Below are 13,949 nucleotides of genomic sequence, written 5' to 3'. Positions count from 1 at the left end.
TAATGTTCGGTTTGCCCGCAATGTAACCGAACTTTAGGGTCTAGAAGTTCGGTTGCTTTGCAAACAATAACTAACCGAACTTTACGTGAATATAAAATTTTACCAACTGTACATAATTCGGTTGGTTCCCAAACTTTTATCCAAAAGCGTATCTAACCGAACTCACCGATAAAAAAAAAACCAAAGTTACAGTGCTATATTCGGTTACCTAGTATAAAATGGTAGGTAACCGAACTTTGAACTTAACAATTTATTTGGGTACATCTCGTGTGTTCGGTGATATCCTTATTTTGCAAAGGAACCGAACTTATGGATTTGTGTTGTTCTAATACAAGGAGTTCGTTTAAAAGTATTTATTGCGAATCAACCGAACTCTGAGTTCAGTTAAGAAAAAATTAATTCGTGATAACCGAACTTTTTGCGACGTAACCGAACTAAAAGTTCGGCTGAGACTTGTTTTTTGCGACGTAACCGAACTTTTCTCTGCAAAAAAAACCTCCATTAAACCTCTCTGCTATTTCCATTTTCAACTCATTTTGATGATTACTTCTCATTTATTCAACCAAAAACGAATGACAAGTAATGGGTTTGTGAGAATATCTTTGCTAATGTTTTAAATTAAGCTATATATATGGAGGTGGTGGCAGTAATCGGAGGTGGTGGTGGTAATCGGTGGTTGTTGGTGGTGGTGATCGGCGGTGGTGGGCGGTTGTGGTGGTGGTAATTAGTGGTTGGTGGTGGTGATAATCAGAGGTGGTGGTGGTGGTAATCGGCGGTGGTGGGCGGTGGTGGTGGGAAGAGGAGGTGGTTATATATATAGGTGGTTATTAGGTTAGTTTTAAATTAAATTAGGTTAAGGGTAGGTTAGTCATTTCAACATTTTAGGACACCTTATATAACTATAGGGAAGGTGACCTAATAAAATTATGGTCCCGTCAAAAAACTCATGGTCCCTAAAAAATCATTCATTTGAAAAGGGTAGTTTAGAAACTAGAACTGGACTTATACATATGGACAACCAAAAGCTAATTTCTCCCTGTATAACTTTTATGGAGGGAGTAGTGCTTTAACAGCAAACAAAAGAGAAAAAGTCTATTCATCTACCAAGAATTCTCCTCGGTGTTTATAATCAAATACTATAGTATATGATAATCAACATGCTTAAGCATTACATCGATGATCTTGAGAATTTTTATTTTATTTTACAGATAGTCGGCAAAATTTTAGTCTAATAAGTAGATTAAAATGCTTGAGTTAGACGTTTTTTCAGACATAACAATAAAAAAGCTTTTGATAAGATTCTCAATACCAGATCGACTAATTCATTATTGTACTTAGTATGTAAGTAACATGGTGTTTGCTCCTCTGTTAATTCGTTTGAATCTTAACACGTTACATTAATAATCCTTATAACAGCTTCTTAATTGTGTGCTTTAAAATGTATTTAATTTTAGACTCAACTCAGAAGACAAGTCAACAATTGAAATGAAAATGAAAATGAATTCGTCTTTTCTGTCTCTGATCTGACACACTCAGAAAAACTATCCGTCCCAACAAATGGGATAATCCCATATTCCTAACGATCTAGAATTTGTAAACAGAGTGAGCAATTAGAGTGAGTTGCCACGGGACGATTCCAATATCAAAAATGGTCGCGTGGCAACTTCTTTTTTTTTCTCTTTTCTTTTCCATGAAAAACATAAACAATTAAAGTTTACAACCCCAAAAAATATGAAAGATCACTATCATTATCCTGTACATAACTCCACAGTAAGTGTACCCTAAAAATCTTAAAGGAATGTCCTCCCAGAAACAAAGGGTATTGTTTTCATTTCTCTGCGTCTCCTGTTTTTCTCTCTTGTTTCCCCTATTATTTTTTCCCTTGATCACCTTGAAGTCATGTTTTCCTGTATCAATCTTGTGGTATCTATCATGAGTCTTTGATTGAATTTATGTAAAACCAGTTTAGAAATTGATCGAAAAAAAATGCCTCCAATGTATTTTCCACTGAGGTGGGAAAGTACAGGAGATCAATGGTGGTATGCATCTCCAATAGATTGGGCAGCTGCAAATGGTCATTATGATCTAGTAAGAGAATTACTTCATCTTGATATGAATCTTTTCATAAAACTCACTTCTCTTCGAAGAATTCGCCGTCTTGAGACTGTTTGGGACGACGAAGCTCAGTTTGATGATGTTGCTAAATGTAGGTCTCAAGTTGCTAAGAAGCTGTTACATGAATGTGAAACTACTAAGAGTGCTGGAACTAATAACTCTTTGATTAGAGGTGGTTATGGTGGTTGGCTTCTTTATACTGCTGCTTCAGCTGGTGATGTTGGTTTTGTTCAAGAATTGTTAGAAAGAGATCCTTTGTTGGTATTTGGTGAAGGAGAATTTGGTGTGACTGATATATTTTATGCTGCTGCTAGGAGTAAGAACTCTATGGTGTTTAAGGTTTTGTTAGATTTTTCTCTGTCACCGAGATGTTTGATAAGTAGTCGAGGTGAATTGGAGCAAAGGCAGGAAATGGAGATTCCTTCGGTGTTTAAGTGGGAGATGAAGAATAGAGCTATCCATGCTGCTGCCAGAGGAGGGAATTTTGACGTGTTGAAGGGTCTTGTTGATGATGGTTCTGATGATATTTTGTGTTTTAGAGATGTTCAAGGTTCTACTATTTTGCATGCTGCAGCTGGTAGAGGTCAAGTTGAGGTGAGAAACCCTTCATTTTCATGGTTCTGTTTCTATTTTCATGACAATTATAATTAATTTAGTTTGTGTAATCAGTAAATGCTTGGATTTTAAAGGGTCTCGTGTCTAAACCAAACTGTCCATTGCCCACTTGAAATTCAGATGCTGATTCTTGATGTAATTTGTTCTTGTGACTTCATTAGCAGTATTTCCATAGGGAGCATTATTTTCCTACACCTCATTTTTCCTTCCATATGTTGTTGGTTTGCAGTTTCAAATGCAATGTTTCTGTTGTTCTCTGAATAGAAGTTGGTGTAATTAGGAAGCTTATAGAATTTTGTTTTTTTCTTTTAAATACAAACTTAAAGAAATTGACATGGTTTTAGTTTTCAGTTTCTTTTTGTAGCTTCATAAATTGCATTTGTTGTTTAAATGCTTTTCATGGTTTTGATGTGGTTAAGAAGCTTAGAGAATGCCTTTATAGATATCATTTTGAGCCTTGCTGAATGAATTTCATAACAAGTGAATGCTGAATGTTTATGTGTGTGAGCCAATGCAAGGGAAATATATTTCCTAGGCTGGGTAGAGTCATATGATTTACTTTCGCTAATCTGATTTATAAATGCCATCTGAAAATACCATTGTGCACAGGTAGTGAAGGGTCTAGTGGCATCTTTTGATTTCATCACCTCAGTAGACAATCAAGGGAATTCTGCATTACATGTGGCTGCTTTTCGGGGACACCTGCCGGTGGTAGAGGCTCTGATAATCTCATCTCCTTTGTCCACCTCTTCAACCAACAACTGTGGAGATACTTTTATCCACATGGCCGTGTCTGGATTTAGAACTCCTGGTTTTCGAAGGTTGGACCGACAAACTGAGCTCTTGAAGCAGTTGGTCTTGGGAAAGATTGTTAACATGAAAGATGTAATCAACATCAGGAACAATGAGGGAAGAACTGCTCTTCACGCAGCTGTTGTTGGGAACATTCATGGCAATTTGGTGGAACTCCTGATGACCATTCCATCAATTGACCTAAATATCCGTGATTCAAGTGGCATGACTCCGTTAGATCTCCTCAGACAACGACCACGATCTGCATCGTCTGAAATACTTATCAAGCAATTGATTTCAGCTGGGGGTATATCCAATTCACAGGATTATATGGCAGCAAGTTACATTGTTTCTCACTTAAAGATGCAGGGAATTGGTAGCAGTCCAGGAACCTCCTTTAGAATTCCCGACACTGAGATATTCCTGTACTCTGGCATTGATTTACCTGATGCTGGTCGGGATCAAGTCAACAGCGCAAGACCAAGTGCTTGCTCGAGTGAAATGAGTCACGAGTCAGTTGTCGATAATCGTATTTCGATGGATAGTAAAAAGCAAGGTTCTATGAATAATGCAGCAAGACGTTTAAAGATTCTCCTCCAATGGCCTCGACGAATGGATAAGAAATCTAATGGCACGAGAAAGTTAAGGGATCAGATTCTGGAAAAGTGGAGTGATTCCGACGAAACTCCAACCCCACTACGACAGCGATTCTCGAAAAATTCGTCCATTCCCAACAATAAAAGGATTCTTTCTGTGAGAGGTAGTTCTCCTAGTCCGTCCACCAAGAAGAAATACACCGCAGGTCTAATGCACGGTGTAATTCAGGCCATACCCCATTTATCAGCACATTCTCGATCACCCTCTAGTTCATTCTCAAGGTCATCGATATCATCTTCACCAATTTCCTCATTAGATAAACAGAAGGGAGTTTATACTGGAAATGGAATCGACTGTGCAGGACCTTCTTATTCGAATCCATCGTTTAATATTAAAACACAAGAAACAACTAGGAAATCAACCTCTATCAGTAAGAAGAAGATCAACCAGTATCTCTGCTTTGGTGCACAAGGACTTACAGTGGAAGAGAAAGTTAACCGCCAACAACCAAGCGAGGGTTGCAAGAGAAGGATAGTGTCAGTAGCATGATCGAAGTATTTCAGGTTTGTTACTATTAATTGTAATTGTTGATTAGATTATTGCAGTTAATTGTAATTCTTGTTGTTTGGGTTGTATAAATAATTGTATAAACGATCGACTTAAGTTCAGTGATGTTTAACTGTATATTGTTCAGTGAAAAGGCCGAAAATTGATACAAATATACACTAGGGGAAAGATATTGACATATTGTATGATGAGAAACTAATCGAGTTTGACAAGGTAACATAAACCGCTGGGAGATGCATATTGGGCATATTAGGTTTGACAAGATGATTGCGATTCGCTTGATATGTTTTTTTTATCCACCCAGCCCCAGGTTTGAGGCTATGGATGTGCTTTAAATGACTACTTAGCAAGAATGGGATCTTATTTCTGCATCAAGACAACGTAAATACCACAACATAGATGGTGTGGTCAACCGCAAATCAATACCCAAAGAAAAGGAAAAGAAAAATGTCCGAGACGAGACAATCAAAAATATATTTTTTTTTTCTTCTATTTTCCTTTTTTCATTTCTATTCCTTAAGTCTACTAACAATATGTACATCTGCATTTTAATCAATTTCACCTTCCTCTACATCAGGTTGAACTGGAGGTGGAGTTGGTGGGGGTGGTGATGTTGGTGGTTCTGGAAAGTTGTTTGGAACTTCTTCTTCATCTTCATCGTCCAATTTTATGAATAGTCCAAGTTGCTCCAAGGGATTACTGCTGCTCTGGAAGTTGAAACAACCTAAGCCATCTGGAGAATGCTCTTGACTTGTCTCGTCTACAGAAGAGGGTATATGCACAGCAGGGGCAGCCCGAAGCATTTCCAGGTCTTCTAGAAATTGAGAGTTCTCATTAATTTCGACGGTTTTCTCCATCTGCAACATTGAGCCAATACCACAGTGAACTGTTACAAGGGTACCAAATGTAGTTTGCTTCACAAAGATAATAAAACAATATAGTTCTACCTCGAGCAATGCCTGACGCGCTGCCTCTCTTTCTAGATCTCTTTTTCTTTTGGCCTCAGCAGCAGCCTCAGCTGCAGCCTCTTCATCAGCTTTCCTACGAGCATCTTCTGCAGCTTTGGCTTCAGCTTGCAACCTAGCCTTTTCTGTTAACAAGTGAAAAAAAAAAAAAACAATGACACATATATTTAATCCCGGGTAACTAGGTAGCATAAGCAACTCAATGCAAGGTTCAAACCTTCCCGCTGATGCTTTTCAAGTTCCTCCCTCTCGCGACGCAATTTCTCTGGATCACCTTTTTCACCCTGACCTCAGCACATTAAATTGTACCAGATCACATCGAAGAATGGATAGGCACACAACAGGATAAACCTTAAACAACCACCAAACTGTAACCAACCTGATTCAATGTTTTCTCTCGGGCTTTCAGTATAGTATCAGCAAAACGATTTCTCAACACAGCAGCACGATAAAGTTTATCTGGAGAAACCTGCCTCTCAGGTGGAGCACTTTCCCCTTCAAGGTTTTCAGTAGAAAGAGGTAAGAACAATGTGCACGTTGAAAGCATTAGCACCAACAAGATCAAACCACTCATTTGCTTACCATCTTGTCGGCTATCCACCTCAACGGAAGGTGGCTTAGGCAGAGAACACTGCTCAACCTGATCAAGTCCACTAACAGGTTCTGCATTGACCAAAGAAAAACAGGTACCAATAAGAGTGTTGCATCAAAAAAGCCATGCAAAAATGTAAACAGAAGCTGCTGCATGGAACAAATAGCAATGAATGATGGGGCACTTTACATATCCAAAGAGCAGTTATTAGTTCAAAGATTCAATATGACTAAACTCCCTTTCACATAACATGCGGTGCTGGTTGTCACACCAATGTAACAGTGACAATATAAGTGAAGTCATTCATTATAATGCTAAATTAGAATATCATGTGTCATGCCCAAATAATTGATTATCTAAATTTGCTGGCAAGCAAACACAACTATCCCATCCATCATTCTGGAACAGCAGCTATGATTCTGTAATGTATATAAACAAGGAAAAAAAACTCACGATTTGCATCATGTGGATTACCTACACCATTTGCTTGTTGATCTAATAATGCTTCTCCACAACCCATCAACTCCTGCACAACGAGGAGATATAGTCAGTTGAATCACATTAAGTAAGGTTAAAGGCAAGCCACTAAGAGCAACTAATAACAACACCATCCACCTTTTTTGCTCTCGCTGAAGATGAAGCTCTAGCACGATCAGAATCACTACCAGAAGAAGTAGCAGAGTCTGAATCTGCAAAGTAAAAGAAAAATCAATAGACGATTATATTAAGCCAGCACCAAGCAGATCCTCCGCATGCTTCAGAAAAAAAAAAAAAAAGATCCTCCTTGTAGAAAAATAAACGGAAACGGTCTGCTAGTGAGCAGCAATAAATGCTTAAGTAATCCAAATTCCAACAACATAATACACCAGCTATCAGAAAGTTGTACAGACTGTCAACTATTTGCATTGCGGAAATTGTAACATACAAGCTATTCAAGAGAAAATAGTTCAATCATGATAAAATATCAAATGAAACACAAATCATCATGAGTGATATGATGCCTTAATAACAAAATTATCAACCATCTTACTATAAGATAGCCATCAGTTACAAAGGCTTTGAATCAAGACTTTGCAATTCATTCAAGCAGAACAAGTCATGCCTTAATAAGAAAATGGCTATTTTTTCCACTAACAACACAGCCTAAACGAAAACTAAAAGAACCCACACCATCAGAACTGGAAAGGATGTCTAATTTTTTTTAGGACGATGACTTATATAGCATAACTAAGAAAACAGTTCACTGTGACTTTTATAGCATAAGAAAGGATGCAAAACATGCTACAAGCCACGCCATCAAAACTGGTGTCGACTTTTCAGAATTAATGATTTATAATACAAGGCAATGTTTTCAAAGGCAATTTGACAAAGGAAACTTTGTTTTGCGTTCCTCCACGAAACATAAAAGTAAACAAAAACTTGTAAATCTATATAAAATTTTCATCTCATGAGTTGCAACTTGAGTGCTATATCCCCAAGTTGGACCGTTTTTTTTGGAGATTTCCTAGCCATTATGGAAGAATAAACGATCATAGGAGAAGAAGAGGAAATAGAGTTCTTAAAAAACAGCTTGTTGTAGCCTCCACTTTTCTACAGTTGGCTTCTTAAAAAATTTCTAGGGTTTATTTTATTATTTCAGGTCAGAGAAATGAAGAAAAATACGTCAGAGGCCTTTATTTGGGCTTTACAGCCAGAAACTTTTTTCCCTTTTCAGACATTTTCAGGGAGCACGTAAAGCACAAAAAGTGTGCCCTGAAACGCTTTTATAAACCATGCCACAAGAACACACAGGTATACCGACATTCCACCAAAGTTTAATATCCTAGTCCATAAAACCAAGTCAAATCATTTGTGGTGCTCCACAAAAGTTCCATCATGCACACGAGTATTTAGCCAACAAAGTTTCAAAGCTAAAACAGACAGATCTAAGAAAAACCAAAGGACGGCATCAAGAAGGAAAAGTAAAAAGAAAGATCCAAACACAAACCACTACTTGAAGATCCTGAGGCGCTACTGGAACCACTAGAACTGCTGCATTTACTCCCTTTATGTGCTGCATCTTTATCAATATTCACGGGAGGATACATTGATGCAGGAGGATCATTCCCACCAATATCAACATCTTCATCCGCCGGATCATTACCTGTTTACAAAATTGATTAGACAAAACAAAACATAAAAAGCCTGTAAAGGATTGAAAATAAATAAAAACTAACCTTTGCTTGGTTGCGTAGATGAAACCCCATTCCCTGGCACATTCATATTCTGCACCCAAAAATGTTACAATGACGGATAGAGATTTTAATGGGAATTCAGGTGTTAAATAAAACAGAATTACCTCCGAAATGCAAGGAACAGCTTTTCTTTGATTCTCTTCTTGTTGATCCTGCATATAGTCATCTACAAGCTTCCTTAATGTGAATAATGTATCACCAGTCATATTTTCCATATCAAGCTCGAGCTCATCATCACCAGTTTGGCTAGTACTTTGTTTTCTTAGGAATTCAATAAGATTTGACGGAAAGTCTCTTATAGATTGCAGATCTTCTGTCAATTTATGTTTTTCGAGGTCAGGCATTATCCTCTCATGAACTGGAGATGAGATTTTCATCTTTTTTGATGGTGGAATAGATTTGGCAGCTACTGTGTCTCTAGCAGCATCCAGTTGCAAAGGTACTGGTACTGACTCATTCGCAGGAAGTTTCTTCTCGATAGCTTTCCACCTAGCTTCAAAAAAAGTTCTAAGTTGACCAGCCATGGTGTGGACATCATGCCCAGGTGGGTTATATGTCATGGCGTTAGAAAATGTAAGCCTCACATCAGCAAGAAATCCCAATGGACTCGAATACTCGCCATTAGCGATCTTACTCTTTACCGTCCCCAAATCCATTGGATGCTTGATATGCGTAAAATAATCTGGAATATTCAACTGCACAATGTCCACTGGAGTATTGAAAACCCATCCATATGGATGTGTCATCAAACGTTTCAGAAGTTGTTCACATTGCTTCATTAACTTCGAATTGGAAGTGCTCGCTGTAGAAACATGCTTCTTATTCTGAAATTTCCCATGATTACCTCTCTTTGTGGAGTGGCCATTTTTCCCTGAAGGACCTCGTTTCTTTCCCTGACCAGCCAAAATATCTGATGATCCCAGCACATTCCCTTGTCTCGCCATCTCATCACTCCGAGGCAACATGTACAGTTTTTTTTGAAGCATCTGAATCTGTTCAAGCTCAGCTTTAAGTCTCGTTTCCAACTCTTTTTTCTCAATGGCGGAAAACTTACTCAATGAAATAACTTGCATAGGAACACCAAAACTATCCACATTCAAACTAATACATTTCCTTTTCGGAGCACAAGAATCATCTGAAGCAGTTCTCTCAGTATCAAGACGGCCCGAACTACCTAATCCTTCAGACTCGCCCATAGTTTCCACTGCATGACGATAGTCCGCAACGAATCCAGTAGAAGACCCTCTAGAGGTTCTTTGTGCCTTCCCCATCATTTCCACTGAAACCCTCTTTTTCAAATCCTTCTGTCCACTACACTCTACAAAAACTGTTGGTACCATGAATTCCCTTTATCTGCACAGCAAACAAATAACTTCAGTACCCAAAATCACACCCCCAAAGCCTAAATCGAATAAATAAAACACAAATGCCCTTAACAGAAACTATAATTTCGCTTCAAATTATACAAGTATACACATATAAATAAATATAAAAACCAAAATCAAATTCAAATAGAATTCGCAAATACATCAATTAACAAACTTGACCTAGGTTTAATTAATCTCCCGAAATTTTCAACATCAAGTGTAATGTAAACAAATTTCCAATTCATTACAAGAAACCCAAATTTAAAATCATACAAATTTCACTAATTGAAGCTTAAATCTGATGCAAGACGGAAATAAATCTTCACAACTCGATCTCAATAAAGAAAATTACCAGCAATTCCAAATTCCAGAACCCCTTCCTTCATTTCCTCTTCATTCCAAATCCCGAAAATCTCCACAAAACCTCCTCAAAATTAAATCTTGAATCAAACCCAAATCGGAACCCTAAATATAAAATTTAAACCCTAACAAAATTTGATATAAACAAGAACAAATTGAACGTTTTTGAGTATAACTTAGAACAATAATAATGTGTTAAACCTGAACCTTCAACTAACTCCGAACCCTGACGAATCGAAGCTGCGAAGATAACCCTAGAAAGAAAGAAAAATACCCCTTTTTTGCTACTTCGTTCTTCGTTTTGGAGAGGAGAGAGAAAGAAAAATAAATAAGAATCAGGCACGTTAGATTCAATTTATAGAAATTTGTGTCCAAGAATCAAGGGTTTAGAATCAATTTAAGACGTACGATATATTGAATCTAGTGAATGGATGGTTATAAATTATGTGTGTCAACAACCGTCGATTTTGGATCTTGGCGGTGGATATGAGATTTATCCGTGTTTAGAATAGAATCTTGGGAAGATTTGGCATGATTAACGTCACGTGTTGTTTTTAGTTTACTTTACAGATGACTGACGTATATGTCTTGCACTAGGATTTAAAAGAGCTAATTATGGGAGTTATAGCGCGTTGCATACATATCTGTTTTTGACTTCTGTTTTTCCGAAAATTGAAGTCAGAAGCAGAAGTCAGAAGTAAAATCATTTTATTTTATTAAAAATTAATAATTTTTCGACTTCTATAAATTGTTTTGAAATCTTTCATCCAAACTAACTTCTGATTTTGTTATCCAAACATCATATTAGCAACCCTTATATCATATTGAGTATAGCCATCGAACATTGGGTGTACAGGTTATTCCCTAACATTTGATTTATCTACTTCTAAAGCTTGAACAGTACAAAAATGGAGGATCAGCCACCCAATTAAGGGGATTTTTAAAAAATCTAGCTTTTTTTGCTAGAAGATCAGCCACATTGTTTGTTGTTCTAGGAGTAAAGAAAAAACCAAAAAAAATTGAACAAAAATTAATTACCTGTTTCACTTCCTCCATAATATTCTAATTTTGCCAAGTTATGTGAGACGATAATCCATTCAAATAATCAAAAAGGTTTTTGCAATCTCCTTCAATACTAAAGTTTGAAAATCTGCATTCTCTTCCCCATTTAGCTGCTTGTAGAAGTCCTAGAGCTTCTGCTTCTTCAGGAGTTGTTGCTGAGATACGTCCTGCTCTTCCTTGTTCAAAGGTACCTGCATCATTTCTGAGAACTAAGGAAAAACCTGCTGGTATATCCTTTGAAATCCATGTTGCATCTAGATTAAGTTTACTTTGGGAAAACATAGGAGCCTTCCAAGTTGCCTTCGGTTTTCCACATATATCGGTTAAAGTGTTTTTGTATCATTATATTTCTCCTTATGCTAAAAGTTCAAGTGTCTATGTATATCTATAGCTAGTTGTAGATGAGATTTCTGCTTCTTTTCAAAAGCCCTGTCACATCTTTCTTTCCATATAAATCATATTTTGGTCATTATAATCTCTATAGGTTAAACAGAGTTCCTATTTTCTATCAAATCTTTACATATATCCAAAAAAGTGGTTGAGGCACTAAAATTTATCTCCACAGGATTGGAACTTATACCCCAAACTAATTTTGTATAATGACAATGAAAAAATAGATGCTCTATAGATTCCTTATCCACACAACCAAATGGAAATTTAGGTGAGACCTCTTTCATAAATCTTGATAACTTAAGGTCCGTGGATACTGCATTCTGGAGACATTTCCAAGTGAAGTTTTTTATTCTTTGTGACGGATCTAATGCCCATAGGTCTTTCCAAAAAGAGTCGGACAAACCTAAATTATAGTTATTAATTGTTCTTTCACATAATTTAGTGTACATAAATTTAACTGTGAAATTGCCCGATGTTGTAAGCAGCCATCTAAGTTTATCTGGTTTAGTCTCTAAATTCCTATTTAAAGCTATTGTGATCTCACAAATTTGCCTCACTATGTCCCTAAGGGGAAAAAAGTGAATTAAACTTTCATTCCACTTTTTAGTGATTGGATCTAAAAGATCTACCACAAGTGTTAAATGAGAGTTATCTGCATTCCTATAATGATTCAGATTTCCATTTAAATCTGGTATCCAATTTTCCTTTTGTATGTGAAAACATTGGGGTACCAAAATACACCACCAGCTTTATCGTAGGCAATCTGTATGGACTAACTCAACACAACTCCGAGAGTCAAAACTCAATCAAGGAAAGTGTCTAGAATTATATCTCTTTCTCTATTGTTGTTAGAACGTTTACAGAACTGAATCCGTAAACCTAACCACAAATAGAGTTCTTGAACCGTACCAAAGACCAATGTTGAAGGATCAATCAAGTCATATCCAACAAACAAGGTCGGACCTATCTACTGTGATTGATCAAACGCACAACCTGTGATATTTTAATTATAAAGATAAACAATATAATGCGGAAAAGGAAATAACGCAGACACCATAAATTTTGTTAACGAGGAAACTGCAAATGCAGAAAACTCCGGGACCTAGTCAAGATTGAACACCAAATTGTATCAAGCCATTATAGACACTAGCCTACTACCAATTAACTTCGATCTGGAATGTAGTTGATCCCGAACTCAGTCTCCCACTGATCCAGGTACGGTCGCGCTCCTTACACCTCTTGAATCCCAGCAGGTTTCTGCGCAATTGATTCGCTTAAACGGTCTCACACTAACTAAGAGTTGCTTCAACTCAATTTAAGGCTTTAAACTACATTTTCCTCCCACAGATTAAGACTATGATTGATTTCCTGATTTACGATCTAAATGGATGATGATATCAAACAATAGATCCAGGTGATGGAAATCGATAGCAAAAAGTCTGGCTATCCTCAAAATCCGGACTTATGCAACCCGAAGTGCAACCTAGATTATTATTCACCTCACAAGTATAAAACTTGTAAAATAAAAAAAAGTATGAGACGAAGAGACTTTGTTGATTAATATCTATCTTGATCGTTGGAGCAAGGCTCTACAAACAATCAAGATCAGGATTCTTGGGTTATCAAGATAAAAGATAACTAATCATGGCTTCATGAATCCCAGTGAAGTCTTTGTAGTCGCAAAACCCTAAAAGGGTTTTTAGAGAGGTGACTCTAGATACAACTAGGACACAAAAAAAGTAGTGTCTCCCAGCATCCAAGAACTCCCCTTATATAGACTTCAAAGCCTAGGTTGCTTTAGGTTTAAGCTAAGATAGCTTTGGAACCAAGCAAACAATATCCACCGTTAGATGAAAGCTTTAAATCTTATTCACATACACAAGATATACACTCTGGTTAGGTAAACCATAACCGAACCATGTATAAAGACTATGTTCCACGGTTAGCCGAAACTAGCCGATTTGAACTTAAAAGTTTAACACTCATGTTCATGCTCACTAAGACATTAATCTTGAGTCACAATTATGTGATCAAATGAGTCTAGTGTTAATTAGAGAATTGATCAAATGATAATTACTTCGTAGAAATAATTTAATCGCAATTGAATCATAAACGACATAGTTTGTAATGTACAGGGTACAAATAGTTGAACCGTTCGTGAGTCGGATGAGTCTCAGTATGCTGACCGGTTTGCAAACTTATATGCAATTACCGAGTTCCGGAGTCTACAAAACTTTTCAGCTCACAAACCAGTTTGCAAACTTATGCAATTACCAAGTTCCAGACTCTT

At 37.0% G+C, this 13,949-nt stretch overlaps 2 protein-coding genes across 3 annotated transcripts; one reads left to right on the top strand and one right to left on the bottom strand.

Moving 5' to 3' along the window:
• Nucleotides 1-1,725: 1,725 nt before the first annotated feature.
• LOC113276530 lies at nucleotides 1,726-4,812 on the top strand. The gene is made up of 2 exons (XM_026526145.1): nucleotides 1,726-2,709; nucleotides 3,340-4,812. The coding sequence occupies exons 1-2, from the start codon at nucleotides 1,987-1,989 to the stop codon at nucleotides 4,666-4,668; spliced, it is 2,052 nt and encodes a 683-aa protein (XP_026381930.1). The 5' UTR covers nucleotides 1,726-1,986; the 3' UTR covers nucleotides 4,669-4,812.
• A 217-nt stretch (nucleotides 4,813-5,029) lies between these two features.
• LOC113276529 (transcription factor GTE9-like) lies at nucleotides 5,030-10,517 on the bottom strand. Of its 2 annotated transcripts, none has more exons than XM_026526142.1 (11): nucleotides 10,197-10,517; nucleotides 8,582-9,830; nucleotides 8,460-8,508; nucleotides 8,231-8,386; nucleotides 6,859-6,932; nucleotides 6,697-6,769; nucleotides 6,234-6,314; nucleotides 6,031-6,146; nucleotides 5,869-5,935; nucleotides 5,634-5,776; nucleotides 5,030-5,543 (listed from the first exon to the last, which is right to left on the bottom strand). In XM_026526142.1, the coding sequence occupies exons 2-11, from the start codon at nucleotides 9,815-9,817 to the stop codon at nucleotides 5,235-5,237; spliced, it is 2,304 nt and encodes a 767-aa protein (XP_026381927.1). In that variant the 5' UTR covers nucleotides 9,818-9,830; nucleotides 10,197-10,517; the 3' UTR covers nucleotides 5,030-5,234. The 2 variants fall into 2 exon arrangements, with proteins under 2 accessions (XP_026381927.1, XP_026381928.1); XM_026526143.1 differs by having other exon boundaries at nucleotides 6,718-6,769.
• Between the last annotated feature and the right edge of the window lie 3,432 nt (nucleotides 10,518-13,949).

Source organism: Papaver somniferum, chromosome 4 (assembly GCF_003573695.1).
Source record: "Papaver somniferum cultivar HN1 chromosome 4, ASM357369v1, whole genome shotgun sequence".
Lineage (NCBI taxonomy): Eukaryota > Viridiplantae > Streptophyta > Magnoliopsida > Ranunculales > Papaveraceae > Papaver > Papaver somniferum.
Note: the sequence above shows the minus strand (reverse complement) of the source record. Positions and strands in the feature narration are given on the sequence as shown.

What these genes read in the sequence shown, in the direction of transcription:
- LOC113276530 (XM_026526145.1), top strand. Translation starts at nt 1,987, where the DNA reads ATGCCTCCAATGTATTTTCCACTGAGGTGGGAAAGTACAGGAGATCAA. An exon ending in CTGGTAGAGGTCAAGTTGAG is followed by an intron (nt 2,710 to 3,339) that starts GTGAGAAACCCT and finishes CATTGTGCACAG; the next exon opens with GTAGTGAAGGGTCTAGTGGC.
- LOC113276529 (XM_026526142.1), bottom strand. Translation starts at nt 9,817, where the DNA reads ATGGTACCAACAGTTTTTGTAGAGTGTAGTGGACAGAAGGATTTGAAA. An exon ending in TAATCCACATGATGCAAATC is followed by an intron (nt 6,315 to 6,696) that starts GTGAGTTTTTTT and finishes TGGTCAATGCAG; the next exon opens with AACCTGTTAGTGGACTTGAT. An exon ending in TGAAAAGCATCAGCGGGAAG is followed by an intron (nt 5,777 to 5,868) that starts GTTTGAACCTTG and finishes ACTTGTTAACAG; the next exon opens with AAAAGGCTAGGTTGCAAGCT.